The sequence below is a fragment of the Esox lucius genome, chromosome 11 (genome assembly GCF_011004845.1).
Source record: "Esox lucius isolate fEsoLuc1 chromosome 11, fEsoLuc1.pri, whole genome shotgun sequence".
NCBI classification, from domain to species: Eukaryota; Metazoa; Chordata; class Actinopteri; order Esociformes; family Esocidae; genus Esox; species Esox lucius.
The window spans coordinates 37,141,988-37,163,037 of record NC_047579.1 but is presented as its reverse complement, the minus strand read 5'-3'; the positions used below and the strand labels follow the sequence as shown (position 1 = coordinate 37,163,037).

Sequence of the window (21,050 nt, the reverse complement as noted above, 5' to 3'; positions counted from 1 at the left end):
CAGGAGGGTGGCTGTTTCTGGGATACTTGTACTGGTGCGTCTGGCACGGAGGGTCATACCACGCTGAAAGTCACTTGATTGGCCAGTTATTGCGCTCTGTCGAAACATTAGCTGACTGCTTGGGCACTGTATGCCTGCTTTATATAGCAAGCCTTGGTCTTGTGTCCGTCGGGGTGATCCGTTTCTGTGATTGGGGTGGTCTACCTAATTAAGTTGCCACTCGCTGTGTTGCCTGTGGGCCCTGTAGAAATTCGTAAAGGATCATTTGCTTTTGACAAGCTAAATCTGTACTTTTGCGGTTACTTGGCAAAACACGAACATACGTAAACACTTTTTCCAGTAGAAATGGCTAAGAATTTGTGCATTCTCAATGCTAAATCTGGTCATTATATGAAGCATGCTATAGTTTGTTGGAATGACAGCAAAGTAACTATGTTTAAAAAGAGTACGCATTTGTACAGTAGATTGCTTCTCAATAAGGCATTTCCATAGCGACCGTTTTCAATTATCGACATTTGGTGTTTTAACTGGGCTAATCTGAAAAGACCAGGCCATTCCCTCATGTAATCCAGTTGTTCTATGAAGGACGCCGCCGTTGTAATTACTGTTTACACAACTGCATTTGTGTTTGGTCAAATACACAATACAGTATAATGTCCGCAGATCTCAATAGGTAAGTTCACTGGCATGGCTTTATAATTAGCAAGGCTCAAATCATTTGCCGTTATAACAACAGTAACCAGCATATGTAAAAAGAGTAGGCTAGACATTTTACAGTATAATGCCAGCCACAGATCTCAATAGTTATCTTATTAATTTAGCCAAAATAAGCAATAAATTCCCACTGTTTAGCATCAAGCAAGGCACTAATCAATGGAATTAACCAACCTTTTTGCCGCTTTGGTCTTGTTAATGTTCTGTAGTCCAAATGCGATTAGTAAATACATTCTTCAATCCAAATTGAATGCATTTTACCAGGCAGGGAAAAAATCCTGTAATATCCCGCTGCCACTGTCTTTAAAATCTGTTGTACATTCACCTACTCTGGTTCAAACATTTGTTTCATTATCGTAATCTAAGATCATTTTCAAAAAGTAATCCTTCAAATCATGGCGGTACGCCATAGTGCTGCTTATTGTAACGTTAGCTAGCCAGCACTATCCAGTCTACGATGGATTTAAAGAACCTGTGCAGTGGAGAGGAAGGGGAGGTACTACGACAGAGCGAATTGAAATAAAACATGACTACAATAATTTGCTTCACACAGTGATGTAATAGCATGTACTCTTTGCTGCAAAAAACCCCCTTGCTTCTCCAGGCTAATTATGTTTGAAACACATCTTGCTGGTGTAGAAATCTCTCAGACATACTACACGCCATCTAAGGGTGAAGTGCCCCTTTAAGCTGGCTAAAGTTTCTCACCATAACATCACTTGCACTGCAGAAACAAGCAATGTTATTTGCTAGCTAGGTGTGTAGTTGAATGCAAGGTGAGGGCTTGTATTCTAAACTGTAAACGGTGTTCTAATCTGTTCATAGTACTCAGTAGGAATGCACCAATAAGAAAATAATTGGCAGGTATTTGCACAATCGACCAATGTTGATATCGATGTTTTGTCATTTCAGTGCCCTGGCATAATTTTAATATAGATCTTCCTTTGGATTATGCTTCTAATTTCAGTTAATGCAAATTCAATCGTACAAGAGTGTTTATACAGACAATATTTTTATAATTAAATTGAATTAAATATAATAAGCACAATTAATGGAAACATTTATGATACAATAAATTGAAATTCTCTTTTTGTAATTGTACAGTATACATTGCCTGGATATAAATGTAGTGAATACGCTAATAGACTCATCAAAACTGAAACAATGATCACTTTATTAAGTTAATAAAAATAATTCAAACAGATTGGACGCCTATTCAGACGAAAGCACAATCGGTCACAAATAATCATCAATATTGAAACAACCGAACGACTATTACTTTTTTTGTTCTGAAATGTATTAGCCGGAGTGATTATTATTATTATTATTATTATTATTATTATTATTATTATTATAATCACTCTGAAACGGAATAAAACTATATAATTACGATTGTATTGTACAGACGTACTGCATCAGAATATTGATGTATATCACCATTTTGCATGTGATGTGAGAAATGAGCTGATACAAGCAATTGTTTACATAAATATGATGCAACATACGTGATTACTTTTTAATAAGTAGTTACCAAAATATTACTGTAGATATCATTATTATCCATTCATGAAGATACTTGCATTTGATGTGACATAAGACCTAGTTGGTTTGCAGGCTTCTTGTGTGTCAATGCTAGTAAGCGCGTAGGCATGACACTGTCAACAAGCCATGTCCGTGTGGTTTCCCTATCCGTATTCACGGACTATGTCATAGATGTAGTCCGTGAATGGTTTCTCCCTAATCACAATGGGATAGGCGGTCGTAATTCATTTTTGAATGTGACTATGCATCACCTCATTCATTCGAGTGCGGGCAGACGTTCACTGGTGCTTCCGTAGGGTTGTCAGCTGCCCGTTTGTCCGCAATAAGCTCCAGGGACTTAAGAGAATGTTTACGGTAGTTGTTCACACAACATACGGCAGAACATGACTCTTGGGGTTATTGTCTTCGACCCACGGAAACTAAACGAAAGGATTATTAGGAACACCTGTTCAATTTCTCATTAATGCAATTATCTAATCAACCAATCACATGGCAGTTGCTTCAGTGCATTTAGGGGTGTGGTCCTGGTCAAGACAATCTCCTGAACTCTAAACTGAATGTCAGAATGGGAAAGATAGGTGATTTAAGCAATTTTGAGGGTGGCATGGTTGTTGGTGCCAGACGGGCCGGTCTGAGTATTTCACAATCTGCTCAGTTACTGGGATTTTCACACACAACCATTTCTAGGGTTTACAAAGAATGGTGTGAAAAGGGAAAAACATCCAGTATGCGGCAGTCCTGTGGGCGAAAATGCCTTGTTGATGCTAGAGGTCAGATGAGAATGGGCTGACTGATTCAAGCTGATAGAAGAGCAACATTGACTGAAATAACCACTCGTTACAACCGAGGTATGCAGCAAAGCATTTGTGAAGCCACAACACGCACAACCTTGAGGCGGATAGGCTACAACAGCAGAAGACACCACCAGGTACCACTCATCTCCACTACAAATAGGAAAAAGAGGCTACAATTTGCACAAGCTCACCAAAATTGGACAGTTGAAGACTGGAAGAATGTTGCCTGGTCTGATGAGTCTCGATTTCTGTTGAGACATTCAGATGGTAGGGTCAGAATTTGAGAACATAGATCCATCATGCCTTGTTACCACTGTGCAGGCTGGGGGTGGTGTAATGGTGTGGGGGATGTTTTCTTGGCACACTTTAGGCCCCTTAGTGCCAATTGGGCATTGTTTAAATGCCACGGCCTACCTGAGCATTGTTTCTGACCATGTCCATCCCATTATGACCACCATGTACTCATCCTCTGATGGCTACTTCCAGCAGGATAATGCACCATGTCACAAAGCTTGAATAATTTCAAATTGGTTTCTTGAACATGACAATGAGTTCACTGTACTGAAATGGCCCCTACAGTCACCAGATCTCAACCCAATAGAGCATCTTTGGGATGTGGTGGAACGGGAGCTTCGTGCCCTGGATGTGCATCCCACAAATCTCCAACGGCAAGATGCTATAATATCAATATGGGCCAACATTTCTAAAGAATGCCTTCAGCACCTTGTTGAATCAATGCCACGTAGAATTAACGCAGTTCTGAAGGCGAAAGGGGGTCAAACACAGTATTAGTATGGAGTTCCTAATAATCCTTTAGGTGAGTGTATTTGTCTGGTTCTGTGGATCTGAATCTACATCATGGGTGTTGTCTGCAGCACAATAAATATGTTTCAGAAATGATAGGAAAATGATTGGCTTATTATAATGCCATGGGTCACGTGTACGTATTGAACCATGGGGGACCATTGCATCCCTAATGACTATGCCTGTAATTGTCCAGTACCAATTGCTGGCCATAGTCGCCACGTCCCTAGTACCTAGCGATGTGATACATGTGGAATTGAACCAGAACTTCCCCGTAAGTTTTGACATACTTTGAGGTTAGGTCTGGTAAGTTGACTGCTATGTACTGTGTACATTAGCACATGAATAATGGTAGCTCTATGCCTCTGAGGTCCGGTATCTCAGGTGGAACACAGGGCGGTCCTGACGCAAACACCAAGGATTAGTTGTAGTGAGCAACGTGAATATGCATGTTTTTAAATCATTAACTTTGGCCCTCGAAGCCAGTTCCACTCCATTTTTTCATTGCAACCCCCTAATCAGGGACTTATTTAAACCTGAGACACCAGGTGAGTCCAATTAACGTTGAGGTACAACTGAAAACCCGCAGGCTCCGGCCCTCATAGTGGATGAACCCTGCATTAGTAATGATAGAAGAACAACAAAAATGTCATATAATAAAACGCACTGGTTGACAATGTTTCAATCCCAAACAGATCTTCGTCAGGTCAGGATCGCTGCATTAAACATTAAATTGCTCACATGGATTTTATTGTGTAGCTTTTCATTTTATTTGTTGCCTGATTCTGGATTTTTCTTTTCTTGTAATACTGCACTATTTTTATAGGGATAAAAAGAATATTGAATGTCGTACATTCACTGTAAACTTTCGGAAACTACATTACGGGTCTTAAGAAGTGTTTTATTATTGATCTTTTTTTGCCCAGCCTGTCATATTCCTCCTCTCCACTCCTGTTTCTTCGGGGGCATTTACCAGTGGTGATATTGTGCTGTGGGCGCGCCATGACCAGAAATTGCGTTCAGACAGGATGTCTTTCAAGGCCATTCAGAGTCTCATGTGGGAACTTAAAATTATGGTGGGGTCACGTCCATTCTACGGATGCGGCTGTAGTACTACGTTGCACCATCCCCAAGGCCGCTCAGGTTTTTGTGGGTTTAGCAGGCTGATGTCGGTCATACATTTATTTATTTTTTATTGTTAAACAGTACAAATCTTTTCTTTTTGTTTCAAAGCTGCACGAGACATCTGTCTGATTAGCAAGGCTAATCCAGCGAGCTTTGGGAAAATTGTGTTTCACACAGTTGAAAACATTGGTGTAATCTACGCCTGCTCACCGTGATGTTGATTTACAAGTTCCAAATGTCTGTACCTAAATACACTCGCTGAAATTAGTTGAACCGTGTCGTCAATTCTCTCTGCAGCAGTGCTGGCTGGGTTGGGTGTGTGTGGGTTTGTGGGTGTGTGTGGGTGTGTTTACCCAATAAACTCTAGCAAATTGACATTAGAATCTGATGTTTATCTGCTGGCTTTTGAAGCAAATGTGTTTGTGTGTATGTATATAAGTGACCTGTTGTTTTGAGACAACCTAATCTACTTGGTTAAACCGAAACTAAGCCGGTGCACTGCCGGCAGAAACGGTACATGAAAAGAAACACCCTCTAAATAGCAGGGCCTGTATATCTGCATTCTGGAGCCCTTTTGGAGGACTTGTGATGTGAATGCAGACTTGAAATGGATCCATATTAAAACATTTAGGGTGTGTCTGCTAATGGGAAAAGAAGAAAAATGTGTGAATGTTTGTGTGTTAGATGTCTTTCCTCTGTGTGGTGAGACTGCCATTCTCTGCCCCCAGGTGTCTTTCTTCTCATCTTGCCAGTGTGCTCTGTTAGCTGTGGCTGGCTCTGTGTGTCCCGGCTCGGTCTGCAAAGTGAGATTTGAGGGGGCTCTTCTCTGGGTCAGGTGACCGGCCAGGCCAAGCGGCAGCACCGTCTGCTGAATGACTCCGGAGAGGAGATGCACGCAGGCATAAGGACCTCCACACAGAGATACACATGTAAGTTCTTCCTCCCGGGTACTTCCTCACGGGGGGTACTTCCTCCCGAGGGGGGGGTGGGGGTACTTACTCCCGGGGGGGTACTTCCTCCCGGGTACTCGCTGTGAGCCCTGAATGGGGGTTAGTTTTACGATGTGTCTGGCTCAAGGATACAGAAGGACTTCCTGGTTTTGTCCTTCAGTGGGCCTCTTCATTTCCCCACTCCATCACCTGTCTCCCCCTTCTTCCCTCAGTCACACACACACACACACACACACACACACACACACAGCTGACTCTTATTATAGTCACACACCCAGAGCCAGCTGATTGGTTAGCTGTCCTCTTCTCCCTCTCTCACTCTTCCATTCCCCCCTCCCCTTGACCTCTCACTCTCTCCCAGGTCCCTGTTGGCTATGGCTGCCGTGTTTTCCACATGATTAATGGCCTCTGAAAGCGCTTCCTCCTCCTGGTCTCCTCTCAGCTCCTACGTGTGTGTTTGCATGTGTGTGACCCGTCGTTCGTCCGTGTGACCATGCACAAGTTTTTCTCCGCTGCCCCCTCCCCACTACATGCATTACCTTTGATTTGTGTCCTAAATGCCCTCAGAAATAGGGTGTTGTTTGGAGCTCTGTGTCAGCAGAGGGTGAACCCTGTCTCTCTGACAGCTGTTTCATGGTCTCCGGGTACATATGGTGCTGGGACCCTCAGGGTGTCCCCTAGGGCGCTGTGGCTCCCTAGCTGGGTGGTTAGGGCTGGGGTGCACAGACGCTCACTTTTTTTTCTTCACCAGGCCAGTTGGCTAAAAGATGTCCTGGCCCCGCCTGAATTTCTGCTGGCCTGGACACTGTCCTATTTAAGTGCGTTGGGGTCATATGGGGGCTGGTGTGTGGGTTGGTGATGCTGTAGTATGCATCTTTTTTAATAGTCTAGGCTCCGTTTTGTCATAATGATTATTAAAAAGCTGTGTAATTTGATTTTGGAGTGTAATTACTGTAATTTATTTACGCCTCTGTCCCCAAACTCCTGAGCCCAGACCACTGAGTTAAAATATAGAGAGATGGAGCGAGCAGCCCCGTGACTCACTGACCCTTCCTTGAGGCTGGAGCAAATAAGGAGAAAACCGATGAGAAACTCACACATTACTTCTGCCTGCACATCACCAGAGAAGCTAAAATGCAAGACAATCGATGCTACTTTTAAAATGTCGGTGCTGGAAGAAGTTTTGACATTACTGAATAAGTAACTGAACATGAAGTCACACATGAAAGCCAATACTCTTTGTTGTTTTTGTTGACAGTTCCGCTGGTCACACAGCACAAAGACTGGTGTCAGTCAAATAGGTGTCACCTGTCCCTCGGGGCATTTGAAACAAGGACTGTTTATTTTATGTTTTTGATTTTAATTGTTTTCACCGGTAGATTACTACATAGCTGTCGAGCTGATCGTGCAACATGAGTTCTTGGTGCGACCTGCCTAAGACTTTGTAAAATCATCAATCTGAGAGACACACTAGCTAGCTAATGCTACCTTACTTTTCCAGCTCCATTACAATTAGCAGCTAAATAGCTACCTGTTTGGTGCTTAGCGTGCTATTTATCTTTGGTTCCATCTTTTATTGATTAACCAAAGGTTTTTTCATAACTTGCCATGTGGAGGCTCCCGTGTGAGTTCTGGCTTGTAGCAGTTTGACGTTGTGATTGGGCTGCGTATTCACATTTCACTTTTAAAATGTTGTTGCTTTAGTCTTTCAAACTTTTTGTAAGATGTCTGGTCGCCCAACTACTCATTGTCTTCATGTAATTAGTTACATTTATTTGTAAAAATCATCTTTGTGGGCCGGAAACGGACAGTAAGATGTGTAGTTCCATTATCTTTTCTATATACTTTCAATCTAGTATTGACATTCTAAAGTGATTGGAGTGTTTTTGTTTTTGCACATGAAATAATCTGTCCTGAGACCACTTCCCTTTGGTTAGAGTTTTAGGCCAGTAGCGGTCGCTTGTTTGAATCCTGAGAGGGACTGTCTTTGAGCATGGCGCTTAGAGGTGCTGCAAGTCGCTCTGGATAAGAGCATCTGCTAAATGACAATGGTGTGGTTGTGTGAGCAACAGAAGGTTTATTGTGTGCGTGTGTGTGTGTGTTTAATGTAGTCGGGGTGAGAAGATTGTGTTACAGGGAGAATGGGGTTTGCACAGATCTGTCTTCCACACATCTGGTGTGTGTGTCTGTGTGCGTGTTCGTGGGTGTGTGTGACGTCATCCGGGTTGTGTGGTTAACCTCACACCCCTAAAACATGTATTACGGATGTATTCACCCGCCAAACAAAGCCGTGTATCTGCAAAATATTTATTTCTGCGACTTAAACAACTGTTTCTATTGGACAAATTCTGGGAGCCCCCCCCCCCCGACCAGAAATGTATTCCACATAACGCATTTATACGTGAAAATATATTTTTGGTAACGTGGGCCTTAAGGTGTGGGCCTTAAGGTAAATGAGACCCTGGGGATTTGTTAATTTTGTTGAGCTCATTCTACTATTGTACTGTCATTGACACGCTGGCTTTAAATTATATAATTGATTTAACCTAGACTTGATTCAGACCTCATTTTCCCCCTTTCTCTCTCCCTGCTTCATGGGATGTTTGGTAACAACATGGAGTGAGGCGTTTGTGAAAATTAACAGGTATTATGGAGTGTGCTGTAAACCTTTCAAACTTTTACAGCTAGTAGAAATTGCCATTGGTCTTATGCAGCCTGGCACTTCTGTCCCGTTAAGGTGTGTGGTTGGGAAAGTGCCGTTCTGCCTGTGGGTCATATTTGATCAATGCCGAATTGATTTTCATTGTCAATAAAATGTGCTGAGGTAAACAAGACCAACTGCTTATAAATCGCCAACTGGCTCAAAATACAGAAATCATATGTTGGCATTCCTTATTCCTGTCCGTTTTAGTCCAAAATATTTAATGATAATAATTGAGCATCATCCTGAACGGGGCTTTTTATGCCTTTTTTGATGGAGGGGAGAGTGGCTCTAAGGCTCTTATTGGCTGTTCTTCTGTTAGGAGTGTTCAGTTATATTGCCTTACTGCACATCTGTCTGTCCAATGTTCTTCATGATAGGACATAGGTGTTCTCTGGTCTCTCTCTTGAGCTGTACCTCTCTCTTGAGCTGTACCTCTCTCTTGAGCTGTACCTCTCTCTTGAGCTGTACCTCTCTCTTGAGCTGTACCTCTCTCTTGAGCTGTACCTCTCTCTTGAGCTGTACCTCTCTCTTGAGCTCGCTCGCGTTGGCATGTAGTTTGGCAGACAGTAGGTAGGAGGTGTGTGCCACTCATCGGTCCCTGTCCTTCGAATGAGTCATGATGAGGTGAATCACTGTTGTTTCTGAAGCCAGATGGCTGACTGGTCTACAGGGAGGAAGGGGGGTGGCTGCAAAATTAACTGTCGTGTGTGTGTGTGTGTGTGTGTGTGTGTGTGTGTGTGTGTGTGTGTGTGTGTGTGTGTGTGTGTGTGTGTGTGTGTGTGTGTGTGTGTGTGTGTGTGTGTGTGTGTGTGTGTGTGTGTGTGTGTGTGTGTGTGTGTGTGTGTGTGTGTGTGTGTGTGTGTGTGTGTGTGTGTGTGTGTGTGTGTGTGTGTGTGTGTGTGTGTTAGGTCTTTCTATACTCATGGGGACCAAATGAGGCACAAGTCAATCTCCGGCTGAGGGTTTAGGGTCAAACTTACAAAACATTTTTGAGTTAGAATTGTGGTTTCTTTAAGGTCCAGGCGTTGTTGGTTAAGTTTAGGGTTAGGTATTACATCTAGGTAAAGTTTAGGCATAAATGTTACTCTTTTGTGGTTAAGGTTAGGTTTAGATTAGGGTTGGGTTAGGGCGAGGAAGTAAGCCATTTTTATTTTCAGGTGCCCGTGAGGATAGCCATACAAACGTTTGTGTGTGTGTAATGAAATGTTTTATTATGCTCATAAAGCAAACAATGCCTCTGTGTTAACTCACGTTGGAACTCCATGATTTCTGCAGTATATCTGCACCCACTTTAAATTCCCCCTCATTCAGTGATTAACCAACGGTCAGATTGGTGTCTGGTGGTGAAATGACCTGTCCAACAAGCTAAAAGCTTAATTCAAACATGCCACAATAGCGTGGCTGTTATCTCACAGGTTGGGTGTTGAACATGCACCTCCTGTAATGAAACCTTGGTTTGAAACGCTTGCCAGGCTTTAATTGTCTTTAAATGTAATCTAAATACACGTCTGATGGGAGGTACTTGGTGTGTGACAGACAGCTCAAAATGTAGAAAGAGGGTCAGCCAAGAAATGCAACCACTAGAATGGTATGTGGATGTGACTCATGGTTGTGCTTTGTCTTCCGGGCCACAACAAAAAGATGATCTGAGGAACCAGTAGAACAGCAGATAAAATGCTGGTTTCAGTGAGGAAGTATTCATCAAGTGACAGGCTTTTTCGTTTCTGGGGTTGGATTTTGGTTTCTTTTAAGCTTGGAAGAATAAACTGAAACATAATCACTGCTAAGTGGACAGACCATGTGTCTCAGGTGTTTTTCTGTTATTGTTCATTATAAGTAGCCTACACCAGTGAAATTTGGAGTTTAACACTAAATTAAATAGCAAAAAGGGGCTCTGTTTATAGTAAAATGTAAGGCTTCAACAATTGATCTTAGAAGTAGTTTAAAGGGTTAACATTAATATGATCTGATACGCATATTGTTTTTTAAATGTGTGGTTTCATAATTTTTTTTGCCCAGTTCTTGTACAACTACAGGGTTTCAAACAGAAACATTTGATAACGGGGAGTATTTCTTTATGTTCACAATGATGAAGAACTGGGAAACCATGATGGCAAACTGGGCATCAGGAAATTGGGCATGGGGAGAAAAAGGGGGGGTGCTAAAAAAAAATCCCCAGTGTAACATTCATGCACATTCAGTCATGAATCAGTTAGATTGACATTTCCGCGTCTGTATTTGTTTTGGTTTCGTTCACATCTGATTTAAAGTGCTAACCTGGCCACATGCTTGGGGCTTGCTGGACAACCCTCCACATAGATACAGTTGCAATATCGGGTCGATGAAATGGGCCAGAGGTCAACTAATTATCGACCTCTTGCCCATTTAATCTTTTTTGTATCTTACACCAGTGTGGTGAACTAGACTGCTGGTCCAGTGTGCCTTGGACGGACAAGTTAATTACCACCGTTGTTTGTTGATGTTTATAAGCGACCTTGTGTTCCGTGGTGTCGAAATGAAGATCCGTATGTCCAAATATAGGGGAACTTCTCCCAGCAATATTGCTTTCACTCTTTCAAAAAATGAGTATTGACTACATTTTTGTTCAAGGAGTGTTCACTTTGACACCTTGCCAGTTATTTAAGCTTGCGTCCGTTCCAGCTGAGCTGGGGTGACTTAATTAAAATTCAACGATGCACAGCTTACCTGTTGGAATGCATGATGATGCATGACAACCTGACAACAACACACACGCCAGTTTTATTCCATTAAATTATGCAAATTATCCTGTGGACAAAGATGCCAGACTGCTGTCATCTGTCTGCTAACATCCCTAGTCAGGCAGTGTGTTTAAAACACTGTCTTTCTTTGAAGAAATTAGGATTGTTTGCTCGTTGCTCTCATGCCGAATAGCTCCTCAGTCTGTTATATCAGTTTGTTGTTGGAGAAACTGAGGAATGTTTGGATAACTATTGGCATGTTTGAATGGTCTTTTCATATGTGATTGGATTCATGCTGGAATCAAGGGGCCTGTGCTCACAACTGATTTGTGTCCACCATGTTTGTTCCTCAACCGCCATCATCCTTAAAAATGAGGCAGAGTGGAACGTTGACCAATGGGCTTCTGAGCATTAGATTTTGACGTTTAAGATTTGCTGTTTATTTAGAGGCTCCAGTTAGTTTTTAAAGGTGTTTCAATGTGGATGAGATTTGGGAATCACATAATCTGTGTCTAAGGTGAATGGAGTAAAACGTCACATCCTTACTCAACTGATTTTGAGATTTGTCAGTTCAACTGCATATGCTATCCTTTACGTTTTAGTGGGGTTTCATTTTTGATTAGTTTCAGTGGAAGTAGGGCTGGGCGATATCAACATAAATCAGTATCGCGATAAGTGGACCCAATTGCCTCTGACAATATATATTGCAATAACTTTCTAGAAAAGGCTAAGAACCAATGTTCCATATTCCTATGCAGTTGAGACATTCTTCTAAATAAATTAGTATAATTAACATTAAGAAGTACCTCAATAATGCTATATATTGTTATTAAGGGAATTAGGTCTACCTATTGCAATACTGATTTGTTGATATCGCCAAGCCCTAAGTGGACGTGATATTTGGGTATGTTAGCACAAAACACACATTTTATGATTGCTTTTTTATAAAACCACTAGCAGTACCAGTCGAGCTCTGATATTTTCCTAAAAACGGAAAGGATGTTGTTTCAGATTGGACTAGTATCATTACAGAACCTGTCTGTCTAAATAAAAATAACATGGCAAACACGGATTATCATACAAAACGACAAATGTAGTTTGTAGTTTTATAAATTGCCATGACCTACCCCTGTAAAACTAAGCCAATGAGAATATAGAATCTGTTCTGAATTACTTGTGAAATGTTTACTCCTGTACCAAACTCGGGTTTGAAGTCCTGCCATTTGAAGCATTTGCTGAAGTTTAATTAATTGGCACAAAACATAGACATTGAAAAGAAAGCAGTTTCCCTTTGCTTGAAGCATTTTTGGAAACTGTAAAAGTACAGCAAAAGTACAGCACCTGTCGATCTCTTCTCACAAGGGGAGGTCTCCAGTGGTCCAGTACTGTCCCGTTCCCTCGGAAGGTAGTGCCCGAGAGCAGGTTTAGCGCGCCGTTTACGCAACAAATTAAGTCTCGCTTGATTCATTTGGACATTGTAGTGTAAAAAGGCCTTTCGCTCTCTACTCACTTTTTCAATTTTTTTGTCTCTACCATCTCCCATTTTCTCTTGCTGTTCTCACTCTTGTGCATTGACAAAAGCCCCAGCCGGCATGCAATACAAAAGCATGCATTGGCCCAGTCTAGACGTGCTGTGTGATTTTCTGTGAGCGAGCAGCAGTGAGGTGGAGGGAGGGAAAGCGAGTGAGGGGGGAGAGAGACGGGGGAGATAAGGTAGCCCTTGATTTGGTGGGGGAGGCAGGCGGACAGGCGTTGGTTCACAAGATTATCCTGAAAGGGGAAGAGTATGTGGGGGAGGGGTGAGCCGAGCCAAGTTGGAAAGAAGGATTTTTAGGAGGGGTGTTGGGTGATGGAGGTAGACCCCCCCCCCCCCGTGCACATTTTTATTGTTACATTCTTTTTTTTTATGTGACTTTTTGTTTTCCCCCTTGTTTCGGCGACGCAAACAAACTTTTCCCGTTGCCAGTGAATCCCTTTAAATTGAAATGTAATTGCGAGAGGGAGGTAGGGACTGAGGGAGGGGCCTCAAGCTATTGATGTGGGGGACAGAGAAAAAGGAGGGAGGGGTGGAGTGAGCGGAGGAAGCGTGCAAGAGGGGAGGGGCAACGTAAGCTGTGGGCTGAGACTGGCAGTCAATGAGGAAGCGGAACACCAGAGCCATTTTTCATCGTTGAGTAACCGCCGCACTCTATGCTCTCTGCGTGTGTGTGAGAGACAGTGTGAGGGGAAAGAAGAGTCGTGGGAGAAAGGACGAAGCCGACGCTCCTGGATTTTATTTTCTTAAAGCCCCACCCCCCAACCGCCCTCTTTTTTCCCCTGTCTCTGGCTGTGTGTGTGTGTGTGGGGGGGAGGCCCGGGAAGGACACACAATGGGCCGAGGAGCCTGTCTCTATTGGGCTGTTGTGCAGCCGCTGAGAGGGGGAGGGGGCAGAGCGAAGGAGACCGGCACGCAGAGATAACCCAGCCGGCTCCAGCCAGGCCTCCGAGGGTGCAGATCTTACCCGGCTCCCAGGCTCCTTCCTGGGGCTGTTTTACCCCCGGAACGCTTCTCCCTCGAGCTGCGACGTATGGATTTATCGTGTTTATGGATTATTGTGAATGGGTTATTGCGAAACGGATCTAGGTCGGAGTGTTGAAACGGAACGGATCACTCTTTCTCTGTGTGTTTGGGGTGAAAGGAAAGAAAGGGAGCGCAACTTCTGTTCTTTTTTTTTTCTTCTTTTTTTTGGTATGTGTTGAGGGAAGCTTCTAGATGGATTACAGAATGCACGCCAAATCTAACGATCTGCTGGATTTTCAGACTTTGGATGCCCTGTTGGAAAAAATTGCTCATTACTCCTCGGTCTCTGTGAAAAGGTAAGGTTTGTTTGATACTCTTTCCTCTTTTTTTTTCTCTGTAAAACAGGTTTACCTAACCTTTTCAACAGAGATTCTCCTCGTAATACTAGTTTACATATGTTGTGTTGAAAACCAGCTAAGCTACAACTTGGGTTTGCAATGGAAAGAGGCCACCACCAATGCAGTACGTGAAAGTGAAACTGCCAGAAAGCTCCAGTTTCCAAGTCTCTGTTCTGGACGAATACAGGAGTTTTGCTATTTTTCCTCTCAAAAGTATCAATCTAAAGCCTGTAGTGAAATCCACAATCTGAGGATTGGATTTTGTCACTATTCAATCCTTGATAAGTGTGTCTGTGTGTGTGTGTGTTTGTGTGTGTGTGTGTATCTGTGTGTGTGTTTGTGTGTGTGTGTGTGTGTGTGGTAGGAGTGACAGTAGAGGAAAATGCTGTGTGTTGTTGTGGCAGCAGGGCTGGTCCTTTTAGGAAACATGACCTGATTCTTGACAAAGCCTTGATCAACTGGTCTTGGGAGTTCAGCCTTAGAGACAGTTTGATAGTGAGACAGAGGAAAAACTGAGTGAGAGAAAAATGTTTCTGTGAACGAGATGGTTCCATAAGTGTGTGTCTTGTGTGGAGTCTGTCAGATAACATGGCACTATTTACAAAGTGACTCAAGAGTGACTGTTGTGCCTAGAGCCGAGAATCCCCTGAATCAATGTGGTTACAATAATTAGATGTTGCAACAGTGAACATACCCATTCAGTTTTTTGCGCGGGTGGTGTTGCTGGTGTGGGAGAAGGAGAACTCCAAACAGTGTGATGTGACACGCCTCTGACTCAGTCATTCCGTCTCCTATTAAAACAGAAGGAGGCTTTCCGTGCGTGGAAGACACCCTGCTGAAATGATAAAACGGTCCGAGTCTGAAATCGTCCCGTTCTAACACCACGCAGCGTGTTTTGGGGACGGTGCACCGTTTAGGAGGCAAGCTGAGCCTGATTGATGGCCAAGCTGATGGAGAGGATGCTCGTCCCTCCCGGCAGCCCTTGGCCACCTTGGCCTGACCCCGTTCCGTCCCTTGACGTCATCGGGCCACGTGCACAGATGGAAGTGTTGGTGCTGCCACTACCCGTTGCTCCCCGGAGAACGGGGGTTATTAATTATTCACCCCTTTGCTCTCAAGAATGAAGAAAAGTGAAGAGGCATGCATCCCAACCGGTGTCCTATTCCCTTGAACAGGGAGTCATCGGTCCGAGTGGTGCGCGCTCGCTAGGGCGCTGCATAGGGGCTGGGGATCCAATGGGGACACGCACGCAACCCTGTGCCACGTAGGGCAGGACCCTCTGGACTTCTCCCTCCCCAGGACAACATTAATGATTATGATGATTTGTTTGCTTTCCGGAGGGGACAGTTTGGGTCTGTAGGTACGGCAGAGCCTGATCTCCTGGTTACAACCTGTCTGCTCGGTAACCGGATCCGCTTGCTTCTCTTGCTCTCTCTCTCTCAGCATTCCAAAGCAGTTTGTCCAGGTCACAGGTCAACTGTTATTCCAGAACTGTCCGGAAGCCAGCCTGCGGCAGGGTTTGAATTCACCTCCAGTGAGGTCATGTGTCTGTGGTCTGTGGAGTTGTTTTCCCAGGGAGAGACAACATCTGTTGTCCTCTCACATCTGACGTGTTTTTAGAGAATATGCGATCTGAATGGAGCTGCCATCAATGCTTCTCACAGTCGGATCCCTGACACGGTGTCTCCTTGTGTGTCGGGTCAACTGTTGTCATTGCCCTTTGTACAGCGGCGGGCCGTGTTGATAAGGGAAGAATTGGACATCGGTGCCATTGATTTTTCTCTTTTATTCCTGTTTACTTATGGGGTTGTGTAATGACCCTTGGCCAGGCCGCCCCTCAGTGAAGGAGCACGACTATTAAAGCGTGACCAGTCTTCGGGCCCGGTTCGTTACCTCATCATGGACTTGGATGGATGCTGGGTCAATGGATCCGTCCCATTACGGTGTTCATGTTAGCACGACCAGCCCCACTGAGACGATCCCCATTTTAAATGGCTCTCTGTTCTTCTACTACCATGCGTTGGTGAAACAAACCAAAAGGGTGTGTGCCTGCGCAGGTGTAAAGCCACACTAGGAGATGAACACTCATCTGCCACTTTGTAAGGGGACCCCTGCCTAGTATCTGGTGGGACGCCCCTTTTGCTTGGGTCTGCTTCAAGGTTGGATGCATTGAATATCCATGGATGCCCTACTGCACACCAGAATTGCGGAGTGGTTGAGTGTTTTGTGTCCTTTGTCTTGGACACGTCTGGATATTGTTTTGTTTTGGACCGCTTTCATTAACGAGGTGTTTCCCCCCTACAGAACTGTCACCTATGAGATGTTTTTTTGTTTATTGCACTATTTTCTGTAAGTTCAAGACCCTGTTGTGTGTGAAAATGTAATTTAGGATCCAACCACTAAATAAAATGTTGGGCTGTCTATCGTTCTCTATGGGAGCTCGCCAAATGGTACTCCTTACCCACTAAGGCTTGCAGCGGTGCGTTTCAGGGTCCAGGTGCAGTGCGTCGTGTGTGTGTGTTGCACAGGTTGGAAGTATCGAACATTAGCGTAAAATCGTATACGCAAACAGCAAAAGCGTCTTTGCAGGTGTGGCAGCCTCGGGTGAATGTTAACGTCGGCTGCACCCTCACCCACGTGCTGCATGCATAGGCGTTTATGGGATGATTACTGAGGTGTTAGTTTCATTACCAACCGTCACAGTTCACGTGTTGTTTCGGACCTCTGACTTCCAACTGCAAATGAAGTCCGCTAATCCACTGGCCTCCCACCCCTAACACTGATGGCATTGTCAAAATGGACTATTGTCATCAATTGTCTGTCGGCCTACCAGTGCGAACAGGTTCTTCTCTGACAAGTGAAACCAGGCTTGTGTTCAGTGGGAAGGTGAGAATGGGCCCAGATAGACCTGGGGTGTATTTATTCAGTCAAACCACACTTCTTTATTAAATTTTTTTTGCTAAAATGAAGCAAACCGCGGCCCATACCAGGGTTTGTCCAATATGGGCTCATGTTTACTTTTGCTATATGAACACCCCTTCATTAGGCGGTCTGTTTCGAATGGCACCCTATTCCTTATGTGGGTCACTAAGTTAGAAGTTAGAGGAAGGGGACAGGCTGCCATTTGGGACCAGTCTTGGTGTTAAAGGGGTGAGCCCACAGCCAGCTACATAAACATCTCTCCAGACCTGGCGAAACTGGCCTCAATTTCCCAGAGCGTCTGTTGTTTCCTTGGTGTCGTCCTGCCTTATCAGGTCAGTTTCCCAGAGCGTCTGTTGTTTCCTTGGTGTCGTCCTGCCTTATCGGGTCAAATGGGTTCCGTCATTGGTTGTGGTTTCAAGTCAACGCTCTGAAGTCGGCCCAGTATCGGTGCAATGGCCCGCAGGGGGAGAAGCCTATTTTGTGTGTGTCTCAAGGCTTCTGATCCGGACGTTTGACGGGACGTTTGAGAAATGAAACCGTAATGTGCACCAGGTGTAAACCTGCGACGTTCCAAATGACCCAATTCACATTTAGATTGTAGTCGTTCCCCTGGAAAGAGCCTGTGACCTTGACGTGGGAGGATGTTGTTAGCCTGGCTAATGCCATGCCTCCTCGGGTCCTTTGACTTGGGGATGGAAATGCGTCTCTGTTAATGTTGAACAATTTCCATTCAATGTCTTTGATTTACTCACGTCCTCCCTTGCATCTATCTCAAAACCTGTTGGATTATAAAATGAAAGCTGAGGTATCTGAGGCAACGAATCGAGTGCATTTGGGATTCTCACAAAAACAGAGGAAGAGAGCATTTTGACAGCTCCTGACATTAGTGAGCGAGAGACCAACCAAGCTACTATAATAATGTTGCCTTTAAAAACAAACCTTAGGCTCTCAGGTTGGGTCTGAAATTAACACCCGCCAAGCACCAAATGCAGGTACATTTCATGTTAATCTCAGAAGGCAGTCCGCCAAACTGGTGTATAAATGTTTCTACACTCTTATTGTAGTCAGAGCAGCGGAGAGGGATGCGCCGCAACAGAAAAACTATTTTTATGACATACAATTATTCTTATTTTTTTCCCCAAGCTTTTCGCATATTCCATCGCTCGCAGTTTTACTATCACACGAGCATCAGAGCAGAGCAACAACATTTGGAGTATCAAGCTAGCGAGTGCGGTCAGAAAAGTAACTGGCTGTGTGTCTGTCTTTGATATAAAGAAGGTAGCCATCGTCTGAGCGACAACCCAAGGTAAAGAGCTAGCCAGGAACTAGATGGGTGCAATTGATTCGCGTCATGCGGGTAACAGAGATTTGGCAGCAACAATAAGAACTCCGGTTTTCATATTTTGCCTTCTCAATAAAAGTCTGCGGTGAAATGTTATACATTCAGCAGCAACAGTAAGACTTTTGATTTTCGCATTTTGCCTTCAAAATAATTGTGTACATTTTCAAATGAAAAAGAAACCGCTAATTAAACAAATTGCTATTTAAATAATGCATTATATAAGGTAAATAATAATATAAGATGGAGCACTTTGGGAAATGGTTAGAGCTTAAGTTAATGTTGAGAACCTTTCTAATATAAAAAAACATTTTTGTAGTTATTGATGTTCATTTGCTTTTGCTGGTTAGCTTTGGATAGAGTTTGTAATACATTTGGGAAGTGATTCATGAACGGTTTTAGAATTTTTTTTATTGCGGGTAAGCACTTGTTATTAGGGAATGGTGTTAAGTATTGTCAAATAATGTTAAAGTTCACAAGGAAGAGATACTGGTGTAAATTGGTGACGAGTTGTTCTGTGTGTGGCCAGTATGCAATAGATAAAATCAGAAGCTAATAAATTGTCATTGGAAATAAAAATTTTGTATTCAACATAATACCTTATTACCTCAATGCAATGTACTGAAATGAATGTATGTGACGCAAAAAGGCAATTTATTATTTTGCTGGTAAAAAATGTCTGGCTTGGTGGAATTTTGGCAGTGTTTCTTACTCCATTCCCGATGTGTTCATCTACCAGGTTAGGATGCCACGCATTCTTGGACTTTTCGTTTACTGGCCGGACACTTGACCACTGGGTTCATTTCTCCGCTCGTGAGGTGTTGGCCCGGACTATTGACATTAGTCTGACTCACACCTGTCTGTTTACACAGTTGTGGACTTGACGCATCCCCAGCACCCTGCCAGACTGTTCAGCCAGTTCCTGTTGGCCGGCCACTTGCACGCCAAATTCACACTTGTGTTGAGATGTTGGTGTACCGAAAGCTTCTCTGCACAAGCGATGATAGAAGGTGTTGAACCCGGGCCCACCACAAAAATAATTGGTCGCCCGCTGTTCATTCTGTGTCCGGATCCGTCCCTCCAGTCTGGTGTAGGTTTTGAACTCTGTATTGAGTTATGCCAGTCTGTTCACTGTGGTGGGGGCATAGTTATTGTGGCTGCGAAGCATCATTGAATATATGTATATTTATATATCTTAGAATATTTTTACCGCAGTCTCGGGTGAACAAAGTTTTAAGTCTGTCAGCTCATTGGGAATAACAGCCTGGGTCCGATGGGCTGAATTTGAAAAAGTGTTTGATTTCCCATGTGACTAAATAATGTTGAAGTTTTAGGTTTTGAAAAGGCAGTTCAGACACAATGATGGTAATATTATCACCCGTTTTAAAGAAGTCATTGGTGTACAACGTGATTACTATTGTAATCCTCAATCTTTCACAATACTTAATTTAGTGACCTTTGCAAAATCTCCTCATTTGGAAACAACCCATTTTGCTCATGTTGCCCTATTGGTGGGAGGTAGGAGGGCCTGTTTTGTTCAAGTTAAGAACGGCTTCCTGACAAACGAACATGGACCCTCAGCTCTGACATCATGAACACATTACTGTACCGGCCCATCGTACCAAATTTGTCACTTATCAGTGTCCAAATTGGACCTTTTCAAAACACACACAGACACTACAAAGCAAACGTGGTGCCAGACTTATGTCTTCTGTCCTTTTGACGCTGCTTACCACCACTGTGTCCATTCTGCCCATCTGTGTCCATTCTGCCCATCAGACTCCAAACAATCTGTCTGTAATCTTATTTTAAAGTAATTGATTTTGTATCTTTTTTAATATTTTGGAACAATAGCAAGAACCATCCCCTGTCCTTGTTTTGAATAACAGTTAGATGTAAACGTTGTGAAATGTACAGACAGAGTTCAAAGGTCAATGTGTCATTTTGAAAACTGATGTCACAGCCGCTGTTTACTTGTTTATTACTATGAGGCTGTCGACGATCCAGGGATCGTGTTGACAGTGATACCAGGACTCTTAACCACCTCCGACATGGACCCGGGTGATGTGGATAAACCTTCATATCCATATTGTTGTAATGATAAATGGCCAAATAGATTTACCTTAGCAGTAATATCTACCAGATTATTTTTATGTACTTAAATGACTAGTTGTTTGTGGCATACCGTTTCAAATACGCATTTCTCTGATAAATGCCACTTATCATGATTGCCGATATCAACCAATTCCCAACGGTAGGTGATCTGCATTGACAGTGTTGGTCGTTTTTGTTTTATTGTGCCGGCGCTGCTACGTTATCACGTCGGTCTTTGATGTCTGTGTGCCACTGTCTGTTCGGTTATCAGCAGCAGCTATCAGGAAGTCCCTTGTGACAGACGTTTCCCGGAGCCCTGCCAGGGGCGCTCTGACCTTTGGTGAGCTGGAAGGCAGGTACTAGAAGAAGTAGACCTCCTCTGACGTGGTCTCATGGGGAGGTCAGTTAGTCATGTCCACCGCGTGTCTGTGTCAGACGTGGGCG

The 21,050-nt window shown here is 43.6% G+C and overlaps 1 protein-coding gene across 3 annotated transcripts in view; it reads left to right on the top strand.

Moving 5' to 3' along the window:
- Positions 1-13,491: 13,491 nt before the first annotated feature.
- The window catches only part of brd4 (bromodomain containing 4), a 31,857-nt gene continuing 24,298 nt past the window's right edge, over positions 13,492-21,050 (top strand). For 2 of the 3 annotated variants that reach the window (XM_034295029.1, XM_029123844.2), the window contains exon 1: positions 13,493-14,209. In XM_034295029.1, the coding sequence (XP_034150920.1) occupies positions 14,106-14,209 (104 nt within the window). In that variant the 5' untranslated portion in view covers positions 13,493-14,105. Of the gene's footprint in view, positions 14,210-21,050 lie in introns of all 3 variants that reach the window. The other variant, XM_034295030.1, reaches the window with a different exon arrangement.